Here is a 17303-nt window from a genome sequence, read left to right on the forward strand (position 1 = left end):
ATTACCGGTCGGTAACGGCCGAAATTAATGAATTTCGGCCATTACCGACCAATAATAGGCTTTTCTGATGTAGGTGGCCAATTTACAGATTCGGTGAATACCGAAACGGTATTTACCGATTCGGTATTACCGAATCTGTAAATGACATGTAGGAAGCACTTTGAAGAGTGCTTCTGTGCTTTAAGGATTCGTTATTTACCACCAACTATTAGTGGTAAATAATGTGGAAGGCACTATTCAGGGGTGCAACAGGGTGTCAATGTGACACCATGCCACCCATGACTCTTTCCCTATTTTACCGAATCGGTATTTACCGATTCGGTAATTGCTAATCATTCCTATGGGTCTCAAGGCCCATAGGAATGAATGGCAATTACCGAATCGGTAAATACCGATTCGGTAAATAACGATTCGGTAAATACCGAATCTTAACGATTCGGAAATTGTTACCGAATTTTTAGCTACTTAGCAGTTACAGATTCGAAAATACCGAATCGGTAAAATTCGGTATTTTCGAATCAGTAAATACTATTTACCTACATCTAGCCCTTAGTCCTGAGCTTCTTTCTACTTCATCAGTTACTTAAGTGACAATCTTCAAAATCTTTAGTACTCGTTTCCAGATCATATATCTTTTGTCCCCAATTCTAGACAGGTTTCCTATATGCCTTTTTAATTTTTGACCCAGAAATCTGTCAACTCCATCAAAAGCAGCATATCAACAAAACAAAAACAAAAAAAACAGCAAAATGTTTGTGACACGATTATACTAATGTACTAAAAGAGAGAATGTAGCTAATGTTCTGCACAATGGTAGATGGCCTCCTCCACACAACATAAACCTCTTGATGAAATGGAATGGAAGGAGTAGCTGAAAATATTTGCTTCCAAATCAAGGAGGGCTATAAACCTAGAGTAAGACGATGATCTTGTGTCCCTTTTCTGTAAAATGCGTTAAATAGCAAAAGTCTATTGTTTCAGAACAATCCATGTCTGAATCCAGGCTCCAAAGCCTATTTAGGATCTTTTTTTAAACAAAACTGCTGGAAGATTGTTAGCACCAGAGGTAAGATTAACTCTGCACAAAGCTGTTATCCTGAAAAGAAAAACGTTACCGCTACATGCTACAGTTAAAAGTATCCATTCTAATCATATCATTAAGCTTGTTGACTCAGAGATCCTGTCTGTCCAAATTCTCAGGAGCCACACATTTTCTTTGTGTTGGGAAATAGTCCTTAGCTAACATGTGCAAGACTTTAAAATGTATTCGAACTACCACACTTGCAAATCTCAAATAACTATCCTGTGTTTCTTTAAAAAACTCCATCTTTGCGGCAGATATATTTACAGCCTTTTTTAGGGTTTTATCTCCTCTACAAACCCCTGAATTAAGTCAAGCATGCTGTCGTAGGAGAATGCAGGTGGTCTTTTCCCTAGCTGCAGTGTCAGCAGCATCCAGAGCACATCTAATGGAAGAATTAGCTATGAATTTGCCTTCTTGTCTTTTAAGTCCAGTATGGACACAAAATCACCTTTCTCCGTAAGTGGAAGCACTTGTTGAAACTTAACCATATGGAAATGTTCTGACAATATGTACAGGTTTAACATCCTTAGGTCCGAAATTAGTCTTAAGGAGCCATCTTTTTGGGGGATTACAAAGTTGAGTAAACCCCTGAACCTAGGCACTGTAATGGAACTGGTTCTATGGCTCCCTTTGTTAAAAGAGCTTGTACCTCTTGTTTGAGGAGCTGTAAGTGCTCTGACAAGAGTTTGTGAGTGCGAGGAAATTATGGATTGCCAAATGAGGAGAACTTGTTGAAGTCTTCCCCTGAAAGGTGTTAAACAATCATAGGAAAATGTAGGCAAGTCACTGCTTATTGGGGGAAAGAGAGTTGTGTTGGCGTGCGGTTACCCCTACTTTTGAATTGGTTTCCTCAGTACCATCCTCTATAGAAGCCTTCCAGAGGGAGAGGGTTGTGTGTCTGACTTATAGGAGGGAGCATTAGGGTCTGAGAATGTACTTTTGGACCCTCACCTATAAAATGAGAGGCAAAAGGAAGCTCTGTTTGATGGTGACTCAAGCACTCCCATCTATTTTGCCACATCTGTATCGTTCTTCATTTTTTCTAAGGCCTCATCTACTTGAGGTCCAAAGAGATGATGTTTATTAAAAGGGGCGTTTAAAATAGACTGCTGAATCTCGGGTTTAAAATCAGAAATTCAATGTCAAGCATGCTTTTGCAAAAGAATGCTGATGGTAATTTCCCATCCAAAAGCACATCTAATGGAAGAATTAGCTACGAGTTTACCTTCTTGTACTAACGCTTGTGTTTTCTTCTTGTGTTCCTCTGGGAGGTATTGGGAGTAAGCCTTTTATCTCATACCAGTGTGCTCAGTCATACCTAGCTAGTAGGCCATGGGATTAGGCAATACTTCAGTGGTTACCTCGTCTGATCAGCCACCCTTTTACTCGATGCTTCAATCAATTTAGACTCTGTCTGGGGGAGGTGCATCTGCAGAGGTCTGTGAGTTTGCTCTCATAGCATCTACTAGTGAGTCTAAAGGCAACTATCCTTTAATAAAAATGGTATCAGGTGATGGGGGGTTGTATTTTTTTTCAACCCTAGGTGTTAGAATGCAGACACAAACAGGGTCTTTAAATATTTCATCTGTATGTCTCATCATGCCTTTTAACATAGGAAGACTATGTATAATGTAACCCCATGATAAGCTGCATCTCTTGAAATCGGCTCTTGACAAGCTACATTATCATCTGAAGGTGATGGCTTCGCAGGGTATAAATCTGCATCATTATCCACGGGTGGGTGAATATTATAGTCATCCCATCGATACGCTGGTAACGGACTATTGTCATAGTCATCCCCTATATCAAGCTGTGTATGAGGAGACTCCTGAAGTGTAATGCGTAGAGGACCTGACTCTGGCAATTGTGATTGTGGTGAAGATGGTGGAGGCGATTGCGGATTAGGGTGAATAGGACTTGTAGCCATGTCCTCCTCCTTATTCTTAAGAGAAATCTTATAACCAGTGTCCTCTGAACTGACTATTCATTTGGAAGGAAGTTTTGCTGAAATATGTCCAATATCTGGATTGAGATAGATTTTTTTTCTGCTTAGGGTTTACTTTCTCTTTCATAAGGTCCAGGATACGTTCCAGAGGATTTTGAAGACCCCATCTCAATTTTGGCGCCGAAACGGACTTCGGAGTGGAAGGTTTCGGTTCAGAAGACTGCATTCCTCAGCTCGATCCAGAGCCAGAAGTCTTGACTGTTTCGGTGCTGGGCCCGAGGGCGGGGCGGTGGAAACATCGTCTCGGTGCCGACCAGGGTCCAAAGGTAAAGGTGGTGCAGAAGCCTTATGTTTGGTCGAAGAAAGTTTGTGGGTTAAAGAGGCTTTAGTACTCAGTGCACCCTGTCCTGGTGGAATGACTTCTGACTCCAGTTTGATTTCCAGCTCAGAATCAGATTCTGGGATAGAGAAGGCGTCTTCGTTCTCCACTGCTCTTCTTCGTACTCTTCATACGCGGATTGTTCTCTGAAGATATCCGGAGTATGTTGCTTGCTTTGTCGCTGAATTCCTCATCGCAAAGCATGATGATTCCGTAGAGTCTTTTTTGATCGGAAAGACCGACAAGCCTCACAATGTTCCTCATTGTACTCCAGTGAGAGTCACAAGATGCAGACTTTATGTAGGTCGGTGCAAGGGTACTTGAGTGGCACCTAGTATAAAATTGATATTGAGTCTGTTACATTGGCAGAAGGTTGAACCAACGCGGTTGAGCCCGAAGGCCGCCCACAATGTTTTCGACTGAAGATGGAGTTTCCCAATCAATTACATACGCAAAGAATAGGGCAATGCGTACGATAACAATAACGTCTAGGGTGCAGTGGATTGCACACCGAGGGGAACGCGAAGGAGGGTTTCGAACTGGAGCAGGGCAATACACATCCAAACCCGATGGCGGAAAGAAAATAATCTATGAATGGAGTCAGTGCCCATGCGCAGTATCACCTGAAGGAGTCGCCGCCTTACCTCATGACTGAGAAAGACTTCTTCGAAGAAAAACAACTTGCAAACATCCGGACCCACCACTAGATGGTAGGAGTATGCAAAGCATGTGTATCTACAGCTGTCTCGAACAGAAATGTTCCTGAAGATTGCCAATTATTGATATTTCACTCTGCTACGGTTGCCCAGTGGAATGCAGTAAAGCCAGCACAAGCTGGTGACACTGCGGGCAGACAGGCAGTCTTACACATTTTCTTTGGCAAGGTCCAAAAACAAGGTCTTTCTGGAATGAGGTACTGGCTGCTATGAACATGTTTGATGCAGACATCCCCAGGCTTCCCCTATCCCTTGACATACCCTTTGAAGTCCTCTTGATCTCTGCCTCTCCCAGATGGCCACCCGATCCCAGGAGTCATGCAGTCACCACTGTTAGTTCTGGTTGGAGAAGGGAGAGGGATCTGCCTCTGACCCAATCCTTGACCGTTAACCACCACTGCACTTGTTGTGCAGTTCACTCCGAGATCTGGATGTAGTCAGAAAGATTCCCCAAATGCTGCGTCCACTGGAACTTCAGGTCCCACTGCAGAACCAGCACATGCTAGCATGATCCACCAGCAGGATGCAGGGGGCCATGAGGGCCAGAAGCCTCAGGGTCATTCTCACCAAAATCAGAGATAGAGGCTGAAACATCAGTGTCATAACCCGAATATCCTGGATTCCCTGGTCTGAAGGGTAGGCCTGAAACTGCACTGGGTCCAGGACAGCTTCAATAAAAGGGAGCGTCTGAGAGGGAGTCAGGTGTGACTACGGCACGTATGTAGTGAACCCCAGCGAGTGCAGGAGGTCTGCCATAGTCTGGAGGTGGAAGACGACATCCTGAGGAGAGCCCGACTTCAACAGACAGTCGTTGAGATAGGGGAGGACTGGAACCCCTGATCAGCTCAGACGAGCTGCCACCACTGCCATCACTTTCGAGAACCACCGAGGGGCCAAAGGGGAGCACAGAAAACTGAAAATGCTCATGGCCTACTGTGAACCGTAGGTTGAGTCTGTGGGCTCTCAAGACGGGAATATGGAAATAGGTGTCATGCAAGTACAACGCCATCATCCAGTCTCCAGGGTCGAGCCCAGACAAGACAGACTTCAGGAGCATTTTAAACTTCTACTTCTGGAGGAAGCGGTTGACGGCCCGTAGGTCTAGGATAGGACACAGGCCTTTGTCCTTCTTGGGCACCAAAAAGTTGTGGGAATAGTAACCAAGGCCCTCTTCTGGCGCAGGGACCCTTTCAATAGCTTCCTTGACCAAGAGAGCTGAAAATTCCTGGCGGAGAAGCATCAAATGATTATCCAACATGCGATGGAAAGAGGGTGGCATGGATAGAGGGGCAGTCTCAAAGGGGAAGTAGCCCCTTCGGACTATTTGCAAAACCCACCTGTCCGGCATTCCGGATTGCCATGGGGGAGGTGATGGGGAATCCTGCCACCCACCAGCCGTTGATGACCCTGAAAGGTTGGACTATGAGGGAAAGAGTGGACTGGCCCGCCCACTGGCTCCCAGGCCTTCGAGGTCACTGGGGCCCACGTCCGCAGCCATGCAGAGGCTGGACAGCTTGCATGATCCCACAGCTAGACTGGACCGGACATGGTGGGGTGCCACATCCGTAACAAAAAAAGGGGCACAAAGCAGACTGAGGTGGATGGGAAGACGCAGCAAGGCCCAAGAATCCTTAAAGCGCTCCAGCGCTGAGGCTGCTTTTTTTCCAGAAAGGCGACGGCCATCGAAGGGTATGTCAGGCAAAGTTGACTGGACATCCCCCGAAAAGCCAGACGTCCTCAACCAGGAGTAGCACCGAAGGGCTACCGACGGGGCAATCGTTCTGCCTAGTGAGTCGGTGGTATCCAGTCCACATCAAATTATGAATTTTGCTGCATCTCTCTCATCTGCCACTGCTTGGGAGAAAAATAGGTGAGTCAGGGCTTAGTGGTGGTGGCAGCTCCTTTGGGGGAGCCACTTTTAACTCTGCCTCGAAACAGACTGTGGGAGAGGTGTGCTGGGAATGTTGATGTTGGTATAAGGTGGAGGTTTCAAGGGAAGTGGTCTTGGAACCTCTATGGTAGGATGTGAGGCGAAAGGGGACGCGAGGTGCAGGGGTTTGAAGGGTACCCTGCGCTTTAGCTGTTGCAGTGACCTTCTTCGTCTTTTCTAATAGTTGGCCAACATGAAGACCAAACAGACGTTGCCCATCAAAGGGCGGTTTAAGCAAATTTTGCTGGACTTCCTTTGAATCTAGAGATACAGAGCCATGAATGTCTGCTCAAAAGGACAATAGAGTTCACTCCCCTGACAGAAGTGTCTGCAGCATGTAGGGTATAGCAGATGGTAGTGTTGGAGATCTGTTTCCCTTCAGAGACAATCTCATAGCCCCTTTTCTTGTGCTCCATTGGGAGTTCCTCCATTTCATTCCAAGGAGCATGGTTGAGCCTAGAAAGCAGCTCAATGGAAGCTGATCCCGGATGTAGAGAGGATCAGTTAGGAAGCCTATTTTTTGTCAATCCTTGGTGTAATGACTCAGGCGCGTACTGGGTCATGCAAAATGCCTGGGGTGAGAATGAGTATGGCTTTAAGCATGAGGCAGCACTGAGTGGAGCGATGGGTGAAGAAAAGAGTGTCAAAAAATAAATTCTCTGAAGGCTCAGTATGGAGATATACCTCTTGAAACGAAGCAGCCCTTCTAATAAGGTTGTGGCAGGAGGTAGCATTGTCAGGAGGGGTAGTCAGGCAGGGTACAGGTCAGGATCCTTTGCCCACCAGGGGGCCAGTGTCATGTCCCAGGAATCAATCTGTAGTGGGTTGTCAAAGACATCCCCTTTCCCCTTTCTTCCCAGGTCTGAATGAGGTGACCGCTTAAGTGTATATGGCATAGAGTCACCTGGAGAAGTCAGTGGGGAGCATAAGTGTTGCAGGGCTGGTGGAAGAATAGTGACAGGCAAAAGTCTTGTAGCCCTATCCACTTTCTTGCAGTGCGGTAGAGGTAGCATGTCCAGGGCTTCTTTGAAGGGTAGTTGACGTTTGGATGGTTGAGCATCAAATCATGGAGGGCAGATGAGTATTCGGCCCATGTGGAGATGTACTATGAGATGTTTCTGGTGGGAGTCAATCTCTTCTTGCAGTTTATGAAGAATTAGTTTAATAGTCACCAATAGGTGAGCGGATTTGCTGGTCGACACCGATGGCGGATGTCTATTTCGGCTTAGACGTTGACGTGTCGGCTCCGATGGCCGTCTCGGCTCCGAGGGTGGAGTGGTCGATGCTGAAGCAGTCGGTCTCATTGCTTACTTCAGCGCAGAGCTTGAGCTGGGCATTACGTCCGAAGATATTGGTTGGTGCCACCCATGGCCTGAAGGTAGTGGTGGCCTGGCAGTCTGTCTCTGCTGCTCAGTGTGGAATTGGTATAGAGGTGGAGGGCACTGGGGGTTACTGACTGTTGTCCCCACTGGCAGAAGATCTTCGATTTCCAGCTTGGTGCTAGAGCAGTCATGGGAGGAGAAAGTCCCTTCGTCCGCAGCAGACGCTTGTGGATAATGTCCCCCTTGGATGTCCTCGTGCCGCAAAAGGTCAAGGGTGTCTTCTATGCAACTCCGTAACAGCTTGAGACATCAAACCTGATGGTTGTGTAGTGTTTTCTTCAAATGGAAGAAGCGTCAGGCATTGCAAGCAGCCTCGTTGTGCTTGGCAGAGGCACAAATTGCAGAGCTGATGGAGATCATTGGTCTGAGAATATTTTGTGACAGCGAGGATGGTACAGTAAAAAAAAAGGCATCTGTTCCATCACCGCAAGAACATCGTGTGTGATCAACACCTGAAGACAGAAGCCAACCCCAAAGGGCGAAGGCCCAAGTAAGCCAGAAGTGGAAAAACTACCCAGTCAATTCAGGAATCGTCAAACTGAACAGAAAGGAAATTGAATGCAAAACAATAGGAGGGGAAATAGAAGGAACAATGCCTGTGGTGACCCGAGATTTTGCTTGCTATATCAATGTCCTTGGCAATTAAAGAACCTGGGTGACTGGGGTAGGGTCTGAGAAGATTGGTGTAAACCAACTCAATAGAGTGGTCTTGGAGTTTCCTGAACTGGAAAGTAAAACTTTGTCAGGGGCCGAAAGACCTAGAGATCAGGCTGTGGTCTACTACACTTAAGGCATTCTAAGACAGAATCTGCTTTGTTGCGATATAGATGTAAACCACTGAAAGGCATATCCAAAAGAGGGCCCATATGTCTACTGAGAAACCTGTGGCATGGTTCCACGAATATAACAGTCACCACACTGGTGCCAATTGCTTGTACTAGACATTCAGTAGTATCAAGGCCACTCTGAACCACATATTTGGCTGCATCTTGGTAGTTTTGGATTGTCTGACCCAAGGAAGCTCCAAGTACTTCCAGGACCGCCAGAAAGATATTGCTGCTTATGTCCTAGACGGGATACGTATACGGCCCTGCAGAGTCTAACGTCAACGTGAGGGTAAGTGACAAAAACATGTGTTTTGGAAATTTCCCAATCATATTTGTAGGCATCGTAGGGAATGAACTTGGGTGGATATTGCTGATGAAAGCCTGGGCCACTGGAATCTCTGAAGCAGAATGCTGTGTAAGGAAACTGGGGTTGCCTAGAGCCAGTCTATGACATCAGACATAAAAGTTGGTGTGGGAGTAGGCACTGGAGTTTGTGTTGAACTCAAGACGGTCCCAAGACATTCATAAGGTGAAGAGGATGGATCAGCTGGGAGTTATCCAACTGAGGGTCCCCAAGTATGGTGAGGGAGCGGCTTTGCTGGTCGGCATCCGCCATCGGTGTCTACCAGCAAATCCGCTCACTGAGGGAGCCGGAAGTGTGCGAAGGATTCACAGCATGGCCTCCTTAAGGGCCTCAACCTTCTGCTATGACATCTAAATCAGAGATTCAAAGCAAGATCAATTGGTACCCTTACGACTTCTCTTTAGAAAAAGTGGCAGAATGGGTTTGAGTCATGCTTCACGTCTTGTGTTTCCGCTTTGACTTCGGCTGCATAGAAGATGTCATGAGGGAGCCAGTATGGGTCCTCGACTTGGAAGGAGAATGGTACTTTTTAGAGGACTGTGATTTCTTCCTATGTTCGGCGATGCGCAGCTCATCGATCCTTGATCATCTTCTGGTGCATGAGGGCACACTCATCGCTAAAGCCCTGCCCCCAAATACCAAAGACACAACTTGTGGGTGTCCGTGACCAACATCATGGTTTGAAGCCTGTAGTTTTTTGATAGGGACATATTTCTCTTGTACATTGGAATCACTTGAAAACAGTCGAAAGACCGCCTAAACTGGGAGCACAGGTCCAGAGCCACGATCGAAGGTGCAGAAAGAAAGATGCAGCCGTTGGCAAGCAGGGTGGCACCTGTATGTGATTTACTTCATCACTCCCAGGACAGTAAGAAGTTAACACAGAGCAACACAATGCCACCTTGTGGTGCTCAGGAGCAGGAGTAATATTCCAAATATGACGAATCAGCGGTTATAAGTACCCAACAGAAGAAAATTATGGACAACATTAAAAGCAAAATAAAAGTAAATTAAGAGTCTCATTCTTGAAGTCACGAAATTGCACCAGCAGGTAAAAGACTTTACATTGGAGACAATTTAAGCTTTTTGGAATTTTGAGGATTATGGAGAAGTATTTCTGAAATCATTTTCCATGAAAACGTATGCCTGTATATAGTATGCAGTATATTTACTCATGTGCTAATTTGCTAAGTATTTTCTAATTTGATTATTTTTTTCTAGAGGCGCAAAATATTTTCCCCAAGGAGAAAGTCATCCATCTACTCCAGCACCATTCTTTCGACCCTGGAAAAAGTTTTAGGTCTTTCCCTGGAAGGATTCAATTTCAACATTTTCTAGTATAGGAAGAGATTAGAGAAGTATTATACTAACAAACATGTAATTTTATGGGCGTACACAAACTCGAACTATTTGAGCCATGTTACTAATAGTTCCTGCTTACTTCCAAGCCCCTGAATTAAGATTTGCACAAAGACGGCAAATCAGAGAGAACCCAAAGCCTTAGATAATATGAACCCTGACTTAACCAGAGAGGCTTATATTAGAGCTCTGAAATATTGTGAATGCTGCCATAATTTCTCACCTTACTAAATGGCTCCCTCACTACATGGCCGCAAAAGGGACAAGTAAACTATTGTTCAAGCCAAGTAGATTTCAGAAGCATCCCTTCTTTTGCACAGTTATAAAATTCTACACCCTCATTAAGCATGCAAAAATGGTAGGTCATGTAGATGCAACAAATATTTATATTCTTTTTTTCCTTACCAGCTTGTTTCCTTTTAGGAGGTGCCATTGCCGCTTGGTGGAGAATCAAGTCTTGAAAAAACTTAAGCCTGTCCTCTTCGTTGGGCCTTTCAATATGAAAAACCTCTTTGTACTGTGTCCTGAAGATGACCTTGATCTGTAATACACACATTTTACCAATATGTCAAAAGTCCATTTTGGAACGTGGAACATAAGAATTATTACCTGCTATATTAACAGTAAGATAAGATCACTCACTACTTTTATAGGACCAATGTACTGAAGACTGAAAATACGGCATACACTGAAAGAAAATACCACAGGCATGGACTATTCTGCAAATGCCAACGCAGTAATACTAGGCAACCTTAAGAAACAGTCTAGTAAACTTTCACAGAATGTCTGCCGTTCGGTTCAAGCGTCACAGACAGATTCTTTCCCTGTTTAAGATTTACACCATTTACTCTGTTGATGGAACTTAGCACCCAACAGTGGGCATTGACGTGGTTTGTGGTAATGTTCTGTGAAGGCCACATTGTCAAGAACAATAGAAAATGTCCAACAAGCTGCACTTTAAGCTAACACCTGGAATAATTCATCAATCCAGCATTGGGCGTATAAGTACCAAGACACAATTACAGTACATTTTTACCAATTACAATCCATAATGAAGGAATAATGATTACTCAGAATAAATAATAACAGTAACAAAGGTCATCCATCATAAGCATACTTCACTAACAGTATTACAACTTACCATTTATCAGACTCAACTGCTTCAATGATCAGCATGATCACTTTTAGGAAGTTAAGTCATCTTATCAGTTAATAAGACAAATATTTTAGGCCATCAGTGCAATACACCAAAGCCTTATTATGGCCATGCTAATAAAAAAGTAATGCAAGAAGAAGACTAGCATTCTCCTCCTAAGTACCTGAAAACTGGAAGATCTTCACAAAACAGCTCAGTCTAGCACACCAACCTCAACAGCCCAAGAAGGAGCTGGAGAGACCACCTTTCAAGGAACAACTCTTCAGGAAGTCTAAGTCATGCTCTACTTTCATCAATGAAACTGAACTATCAATTCAAAATGTTTCCCACACAATGTGCTTTGAATACAATCATATACTACACTTGTTCGCTTTACAGCTATTACAGTTTTATCTGCACCCACCACCATCACCTTGGTAAAGACCCTCAAACTAGAGGTTAGCACAAGAGAAAGGACCGGACCGGATCGCAGATTGTTAGTGGTGGGCAACATCCTTTACAACACAACTTTTACCACACAGAGCCTTTACCACGCAACTTTTACAACGCAAACCATTACAACGCATTGCGCTGGGGGGCGCTCTAGGATAGGGAATAAGTTTCATTTACTATCCAACACCTTCCCTAGTGTCCACGGGGACTGGAGTTGGAATAGTAAATTAAACTATTCACTATCCAGCACCCCAAAGCGCTATCTGTTGTAAAGGTTTTTGTTGTAAAAATCGCATTGTAAAGGCATGCGTGGTAAAAGCATGCGTTGTAATGGCATACATCCGTTAGTGGCAGGACCTCATCAGGAAGAGCAGGTCCCTCGTGCGCCTGCAGGATTGGTATGTGGAAATAAGCATCCTTTAACTTGAGGGACACCATCCAGTCTTGCTTTTACAGTATCAAGAGCACCTGTGGTATACAGAGCACCCTGAACCTTCTGAATGTACACATTCAAGAGCCTGTGGCCCAGGACCACAGGCAGGCTGCTGTTGTTGTTCTTAGAAACTCGAAAGTACCGGGATTAGCAGGGCTGCCCAAGTTTATGCTCTGGGACCTTCCCACTGCTCCTTACTGCAAAAGAGTCACCAGCTTCTGCTGCAAATCTGAAAGTGATCTTCTGATTGAAGGAACTTTGGTGGAGGGGCCTGTTGGAAGGAAAGGGACTAACCTCCATAAGACCCACTGAAATAACCCAACCAGCATGAGCAAAGGATAAAACCATCCCTACAAAGGGCTGGATGAAGGAACTACAGTGTTTTTCCTGGTGGTACAGCTATAAGGATGAGGAGGGTTGCTGGACTGGTCTTCCCTTAGGCTTGCCAAGGCCTCTGTACTGCCTATAGAACACGTTACTTACGTTTGGCAAGGCAGCTTCTGATAGAGACTAACACATATTCCTCACTTTCTGAATATTCCCCAGGCACCAGACTGTATTTGGAATTTTATTTTCAGCAGTAGCACTATGCAGCTCCGCACGGATGCCGTTCTGGTTCCGAAATGACGTGCAGAGCCGATATAGGATCCACTCTTGTGCGCTGAAGTCAGATGTTCACGGAATGGGGAGGGTTGGTGAGGGATATGCGGTTAGATAGATTTCTCTAACACAACGAGTGCTACCAAAAGTAAATACCTTGTTCTTCTGATAGAAGACTGAGCAGGCAAAATGCTCCTCTCTGTGAATGCCGCTGTCCAGGCAGTAGCAGTTTGTGAAGGTCTCGAGTGACGCAAATGCAGCTGCATGGCAGATTTCCAGGACAGGAACTAAGCATGCCAATGCCATGGTAGCAGCTTTAGCCCTGTTGGAATGAGTTAGCAGTCCTTCCAGAGGCTGCTTCTTGGTCAATGAGTAGCAGATCATAATGCAAAGCACGATCCAGAACAAAATGGTCTGCTTCTGCACAGCCCTGCCTTTTTTCTCTCCAGTGGAACCCACAAAGAGCTGATCGGCCACCTGGTGATCTTCAAACCAATCAATGGAAAAGCTAAGTGCTCTTTTGGGGTCCAAGTGGTGGAGTCTTTCCTCCTTACAGTGTGAGGCAGAGCACAGAACGCTAACAGGGTGATGGTCTGACTGACGTGAAATGGCGTCATGACTTTAGGCAAGATGCTCGCATCAACAGAACCGGTTTGTCTTGCAAAAAGGTGGTTTATGGCAGTTTGAAAAAAGAATTCGAAGTTCACTTGCATGCCAATGTGACGGCAACAAGAAGCACCATCTAATGAGTAACAACCAAAATGGCTCTTAGTGAGTACACATCAAAAAAGTGAGGACCAAGTTAAAGTCAAAATGTGACATTACAAAGGGAGAGGGATAAAACAAATGTTGTAGGTCTCCACATTTTATGGCAGTGGATGACCCTCCCTCCAGAGGGTTGATGTGGAGTGGGACTCAACCAGAGACCAGTGGCCTCTGATCTCCACCTCTCCCAAGTGGCAACCCCAATCTAGAAATGACGCATCGGTCACCACTGTCAGCTCAGGGAGTGGAGAGGGGTTCTGCCACTGACCGAATCGCAGTCCAGTAATCAGCACCGCAGATCTTTCATAGTCTCCTCAGAAATTTGAAGCAGGTCAGAGAGGTCCACTTGATGTTGAGTCCACTAAGATTGTAGATCTCACTGCAAGGCCTGCATATGCCACCTAGTGCATTTAATCAGCAGAAAGCAGGAGACCATCAAAACTAGCCTCAGAGGCTACCTCACTGAAATCCAGGACTGAGGCTGATAGATCGGGATTATAACCTGAATATTCTGAACTCTCCTTCCTTCAACAGCCAGTTATCAAGACAGAGAGATCAGAAGACCCATCCGCTGACAGTGTGCTGCTTCCACTGCTGTGAACACCTGAGGGGCGCTGATAAGATCAAAGGGGAGCGCCTCCACTGAAAAAGCTCCTGTCCCACCACGAAGTGCAGGTAGCACTGATAGGCCTGCAGGAGAAGAATCTGGAATTAGGTGTTCTGTGGATCCCACCATCCAATCTCCAGGGTCGATGACAGACAAGACCTGGGCTATAGGGAGCTTCCTGAATATGTCCCTCCAGAGGATGGCGTTGAGGGCCTGCAAGTCTAAAACAGGACTAAGATGTCCAACCTTCTTTGGCACCAGAAAGTTGCGGAAATAACCATCGAGTGAAAAATATGCTTTATTTGATTTCATTTAAAATCATAAAATATTTGTACTGATTTAAAATATTACCTTACAATGTTGCGAATATGAAATCTAAAACTGATAATATAGCAGCTTCCTATAACTTCCTGTGAGCCTAAAGCTACCAGCCCTAAGGTCAGTGGATGTGACATCTAATGCATAGGAATTAGGCCAATCACACACAGTTAAACATAGCAAAGACGACAACTAGTAGGTTTATGCCGTAACATAAGTAAGGAATTAAGGGCTAGTGTAATGTACTTGTTGACTGCCAAAGTTTGGCTTGTCTGGGTGGGGTCCCTGTGCAATAATAGCCTGTGTCTCTGTGTGAGTTCTGTGCTTTTTCTTCAAGTCTGTTAGGCTTGAGGCCACTTCTGTCTCAGACACACTCTATAGCCGTTTCGGCCAAAAAGGCGTGCACTGTCTGCCGTAAGACAGACAGATGGTACTCTGTCACTCGGTCAAGGGTCGGTGAAAGATGCAGCAGAGTCTACCTTGGTGTCTCACACTGCCCCAGAAATGTGGGTTGTGTCGGGACAAGTTGCAGGCTAGGCTCTGAAGTTGGTCACTTCATGGGGTGGAACTGCTGAGAACAGAGAGTCCTGCTTGAATCTATTTTTTTCTTTGACTTTCCAGATGATTTGGAGTGCGACAAGGAATGACATTGAGATAGACTCCTGAACAAAGAACAGGACTGAGACTGATCTTTGGAATTGTGACATGGTAGAGTTTTACCTTGCAGTATAGTATGGTTTTCGGGTTCACTGACGAGCAATCAATGCAGGCCTTAAAGTTGTGACTGGACATCAAGCACCACAGGCAAACCTGATGAGGATCCGTTGCAGTTATTTGCTTGCAACAGCCCATATAGAGTTTAAAATCTGTCATTTTGGGAGGTGACATTTCGGCAAAACAATTTGAAAAAATAAGAGGCAGCTCAGATCAGCAACTGGTGGTGTAGAAAAGAAAGGAACTGACGTTAGGGAGTGGCGCCTTTTTAGGCTCCACACGTCATTTCCGGAACCAAATGGAGTCACTGAGTAGCTGCATGATGCCACCAACCAGCGTGCAGATATAATGCTGAAAACGTTTCCGGATCCAGTCTGAGGTCTGGAGAATAGCCAAGAGGTGAGGAGTCTGGGGTTAGAAGTCTCTGACAGAAAACTGGCTAGACAGCTGGGTGGGCTAATACTGATGAAAAGTAGTCGCCAAAGCAGCCCTGAAAATTCCCATCAGGGCTGTGAAAACATTGGCTGGAGATGTGAGGTTCTTCGGTTTCTGACTTCATCCCGTATTTAGCCGCCATTTTGTGTCTCGACGCCATTTTGTGTTGCCCTCACTCAGGCAGCACGGCCAACTGAGTGTTTTTGCTTTTCTCAGCTGATACGTGTCTCTTCTGTTAAAAAGTAACCCCCTGCCCTTGTTTACGAAACCGATGTTAGGGTCTGGCCGAGTTCACTAATCAATGTCTGGGTTGATTGATCCCGGTCTTCTTCTTTTCTTTCCTTACATTATCTTATACAACTGGCCTTCGCTATTCTCTCCTTTTCCTATTGGCTTGCTTTGTATGTACTGGGAGTAAACGTTGTAAATATGTGTGCTATAAAAGACTGTGCGCCACGGACTAAAGTGGCAGTCTCCTCAGAATATACGCTGTACGTACTTCTGGGACAACTGTGCTTAGCTGCAGCTAATAAACCTAGTTTTCCACGCCCAACAGAGTGTCTCGTGTCTCTGTTCGACGAGGCAGGGGAACTCGGGGATTTAAGGCGTGCCCTGCACCGCCAGGCCCAAAAGGCCCGGTTATCCAACTGGCGCCCAACGTGGGGCGGCTTCAGTGGTAGCGGTTCAGCCCGAGGGTTCTGAGAAGCCTCGCAAGAAAATTCTGGAGGATTCGCGAACCACGTCAAGCGACCCCTGTATGTCGAAGTGGACCGAAGGTCTTTTGCAGCGCGGCTACTCCTTTCCGACGGCTGCTGACAACTGCTGCCCTGACTGCCGCCATGCCTTGGTCCTTTTGGTGATGACTGGTATCGCGAGATGTTAGACGGACCTCTGTTGGCGTGAGAGACCACTTAGTTAAGTATTCTTGGGTAGCGCCCACTTCTTTGTTTTGTTTCTTAGTTTTGTTATTCGACCATTGCAATAGCCGAAGCCAAGCGGTGAGTACGTTTGTGCTGTGTTATTTGCTTTAAACCCCTTGAAGTTGGTAAACGGACCAGTGAATTTAAGATGCCTGGTTTTAGTAAATTTAGGAAGTTCTGTTTTGGTTGTAATAGGGATTCCCGACTCGAGGACTCATGTCCGATTCCTCCGGTTGGAACTCCCACTTATGAGCTCTATTCTAAACATGGTGTTGGCCCCATTGCCTTTAATGAGGCATGGATCCGATACACGAAGAAAGATGGTATTTTGCAGTGGCCACAAAATGGTAGCTTTGAGCCTGATATATTTGATAATCTAGAAGTAATTTTGTCCAAAAGAAAAGCCCGGCCGGCAATGTTTGACTCTTTCCGCCTTTGGCGTAAAGAAGTTAAACAGAAAGAAATTAAGCAGGCAAAGAGATAGAAAAGCAAAGGATATGACGATCATACAGGCTGCCCAGCAGTTCAAAGACAATGAGACTGATCAAGCGATTGAAGTCTCAGACAGACAACATCGTATGGCAATAGATAGATGCTACCCTGTGTTGCCTACTTCTCCACAGAGTAAGGATCTTGACGAAGATCCCTTAATGCCCCATTTGTTGAGATTGCCTCCGCCTTATGTACCAGGAGCCAATGCACCCTTATTATTACCACCTGTCCAGCAACCTGGTGTTCAGCTAGTTGGTCCAGCTCTTCCACAATTGCCTCTTTCTGCATTGCCACCCCTGCCTCCTTTGCCACCAACTTCTGTACCATAGTCTCCTTTACCCTCGGTCCCTCTTGTAACGGTTAGTCCTTGTCCTCCTTTGCTTAATACCTTGTCTCCAGTTTTACTGTCAGATTCTCCCCCAGCTCGCAAACGGTTGGTTGATAC

General features: G+C 45.5%; 1 protein-coding gene across 3 annotated transcripts in view; it reads right to left on the reverse strand.

Moving 5' to 3' along the window:
• Nucleotides 1–17303, reverse strand: part of ATAD2B (ATPase family AAA domain containing 2B) — a 945800-nt gene that overhangs the window by 362953 nt on the left and 565544 nt on the right. For all 3 annotated transcript variants that reach the window (XM_086926259.1, XM_086926261.1, XM_086926260.1), the window contains exon 20: nucleotides 10392–10527. In XM_086926259.1, coding sequence (XP_086782385.1) covers nucleotides 10392–10527 — 136 coding nt within the window. The remainder of the gene's footprint in view (nucleotides 1–10391; nucleotides 10528–17303) is intronic.

This window comes from Lissotriton vulgaris, chromosome 6 (assembly GCF_964263255.1).
Source record: "Lissotriton vulgaris chromosome 6, aLisVul1.2, whole genome shotgun sequence".
Lineage (NCBI taxonomy): Eukaryota > Metazoa > Chordata > Amphibia > Caudata > Salamandridae > Lissotriton > Lissotriton vulgaris.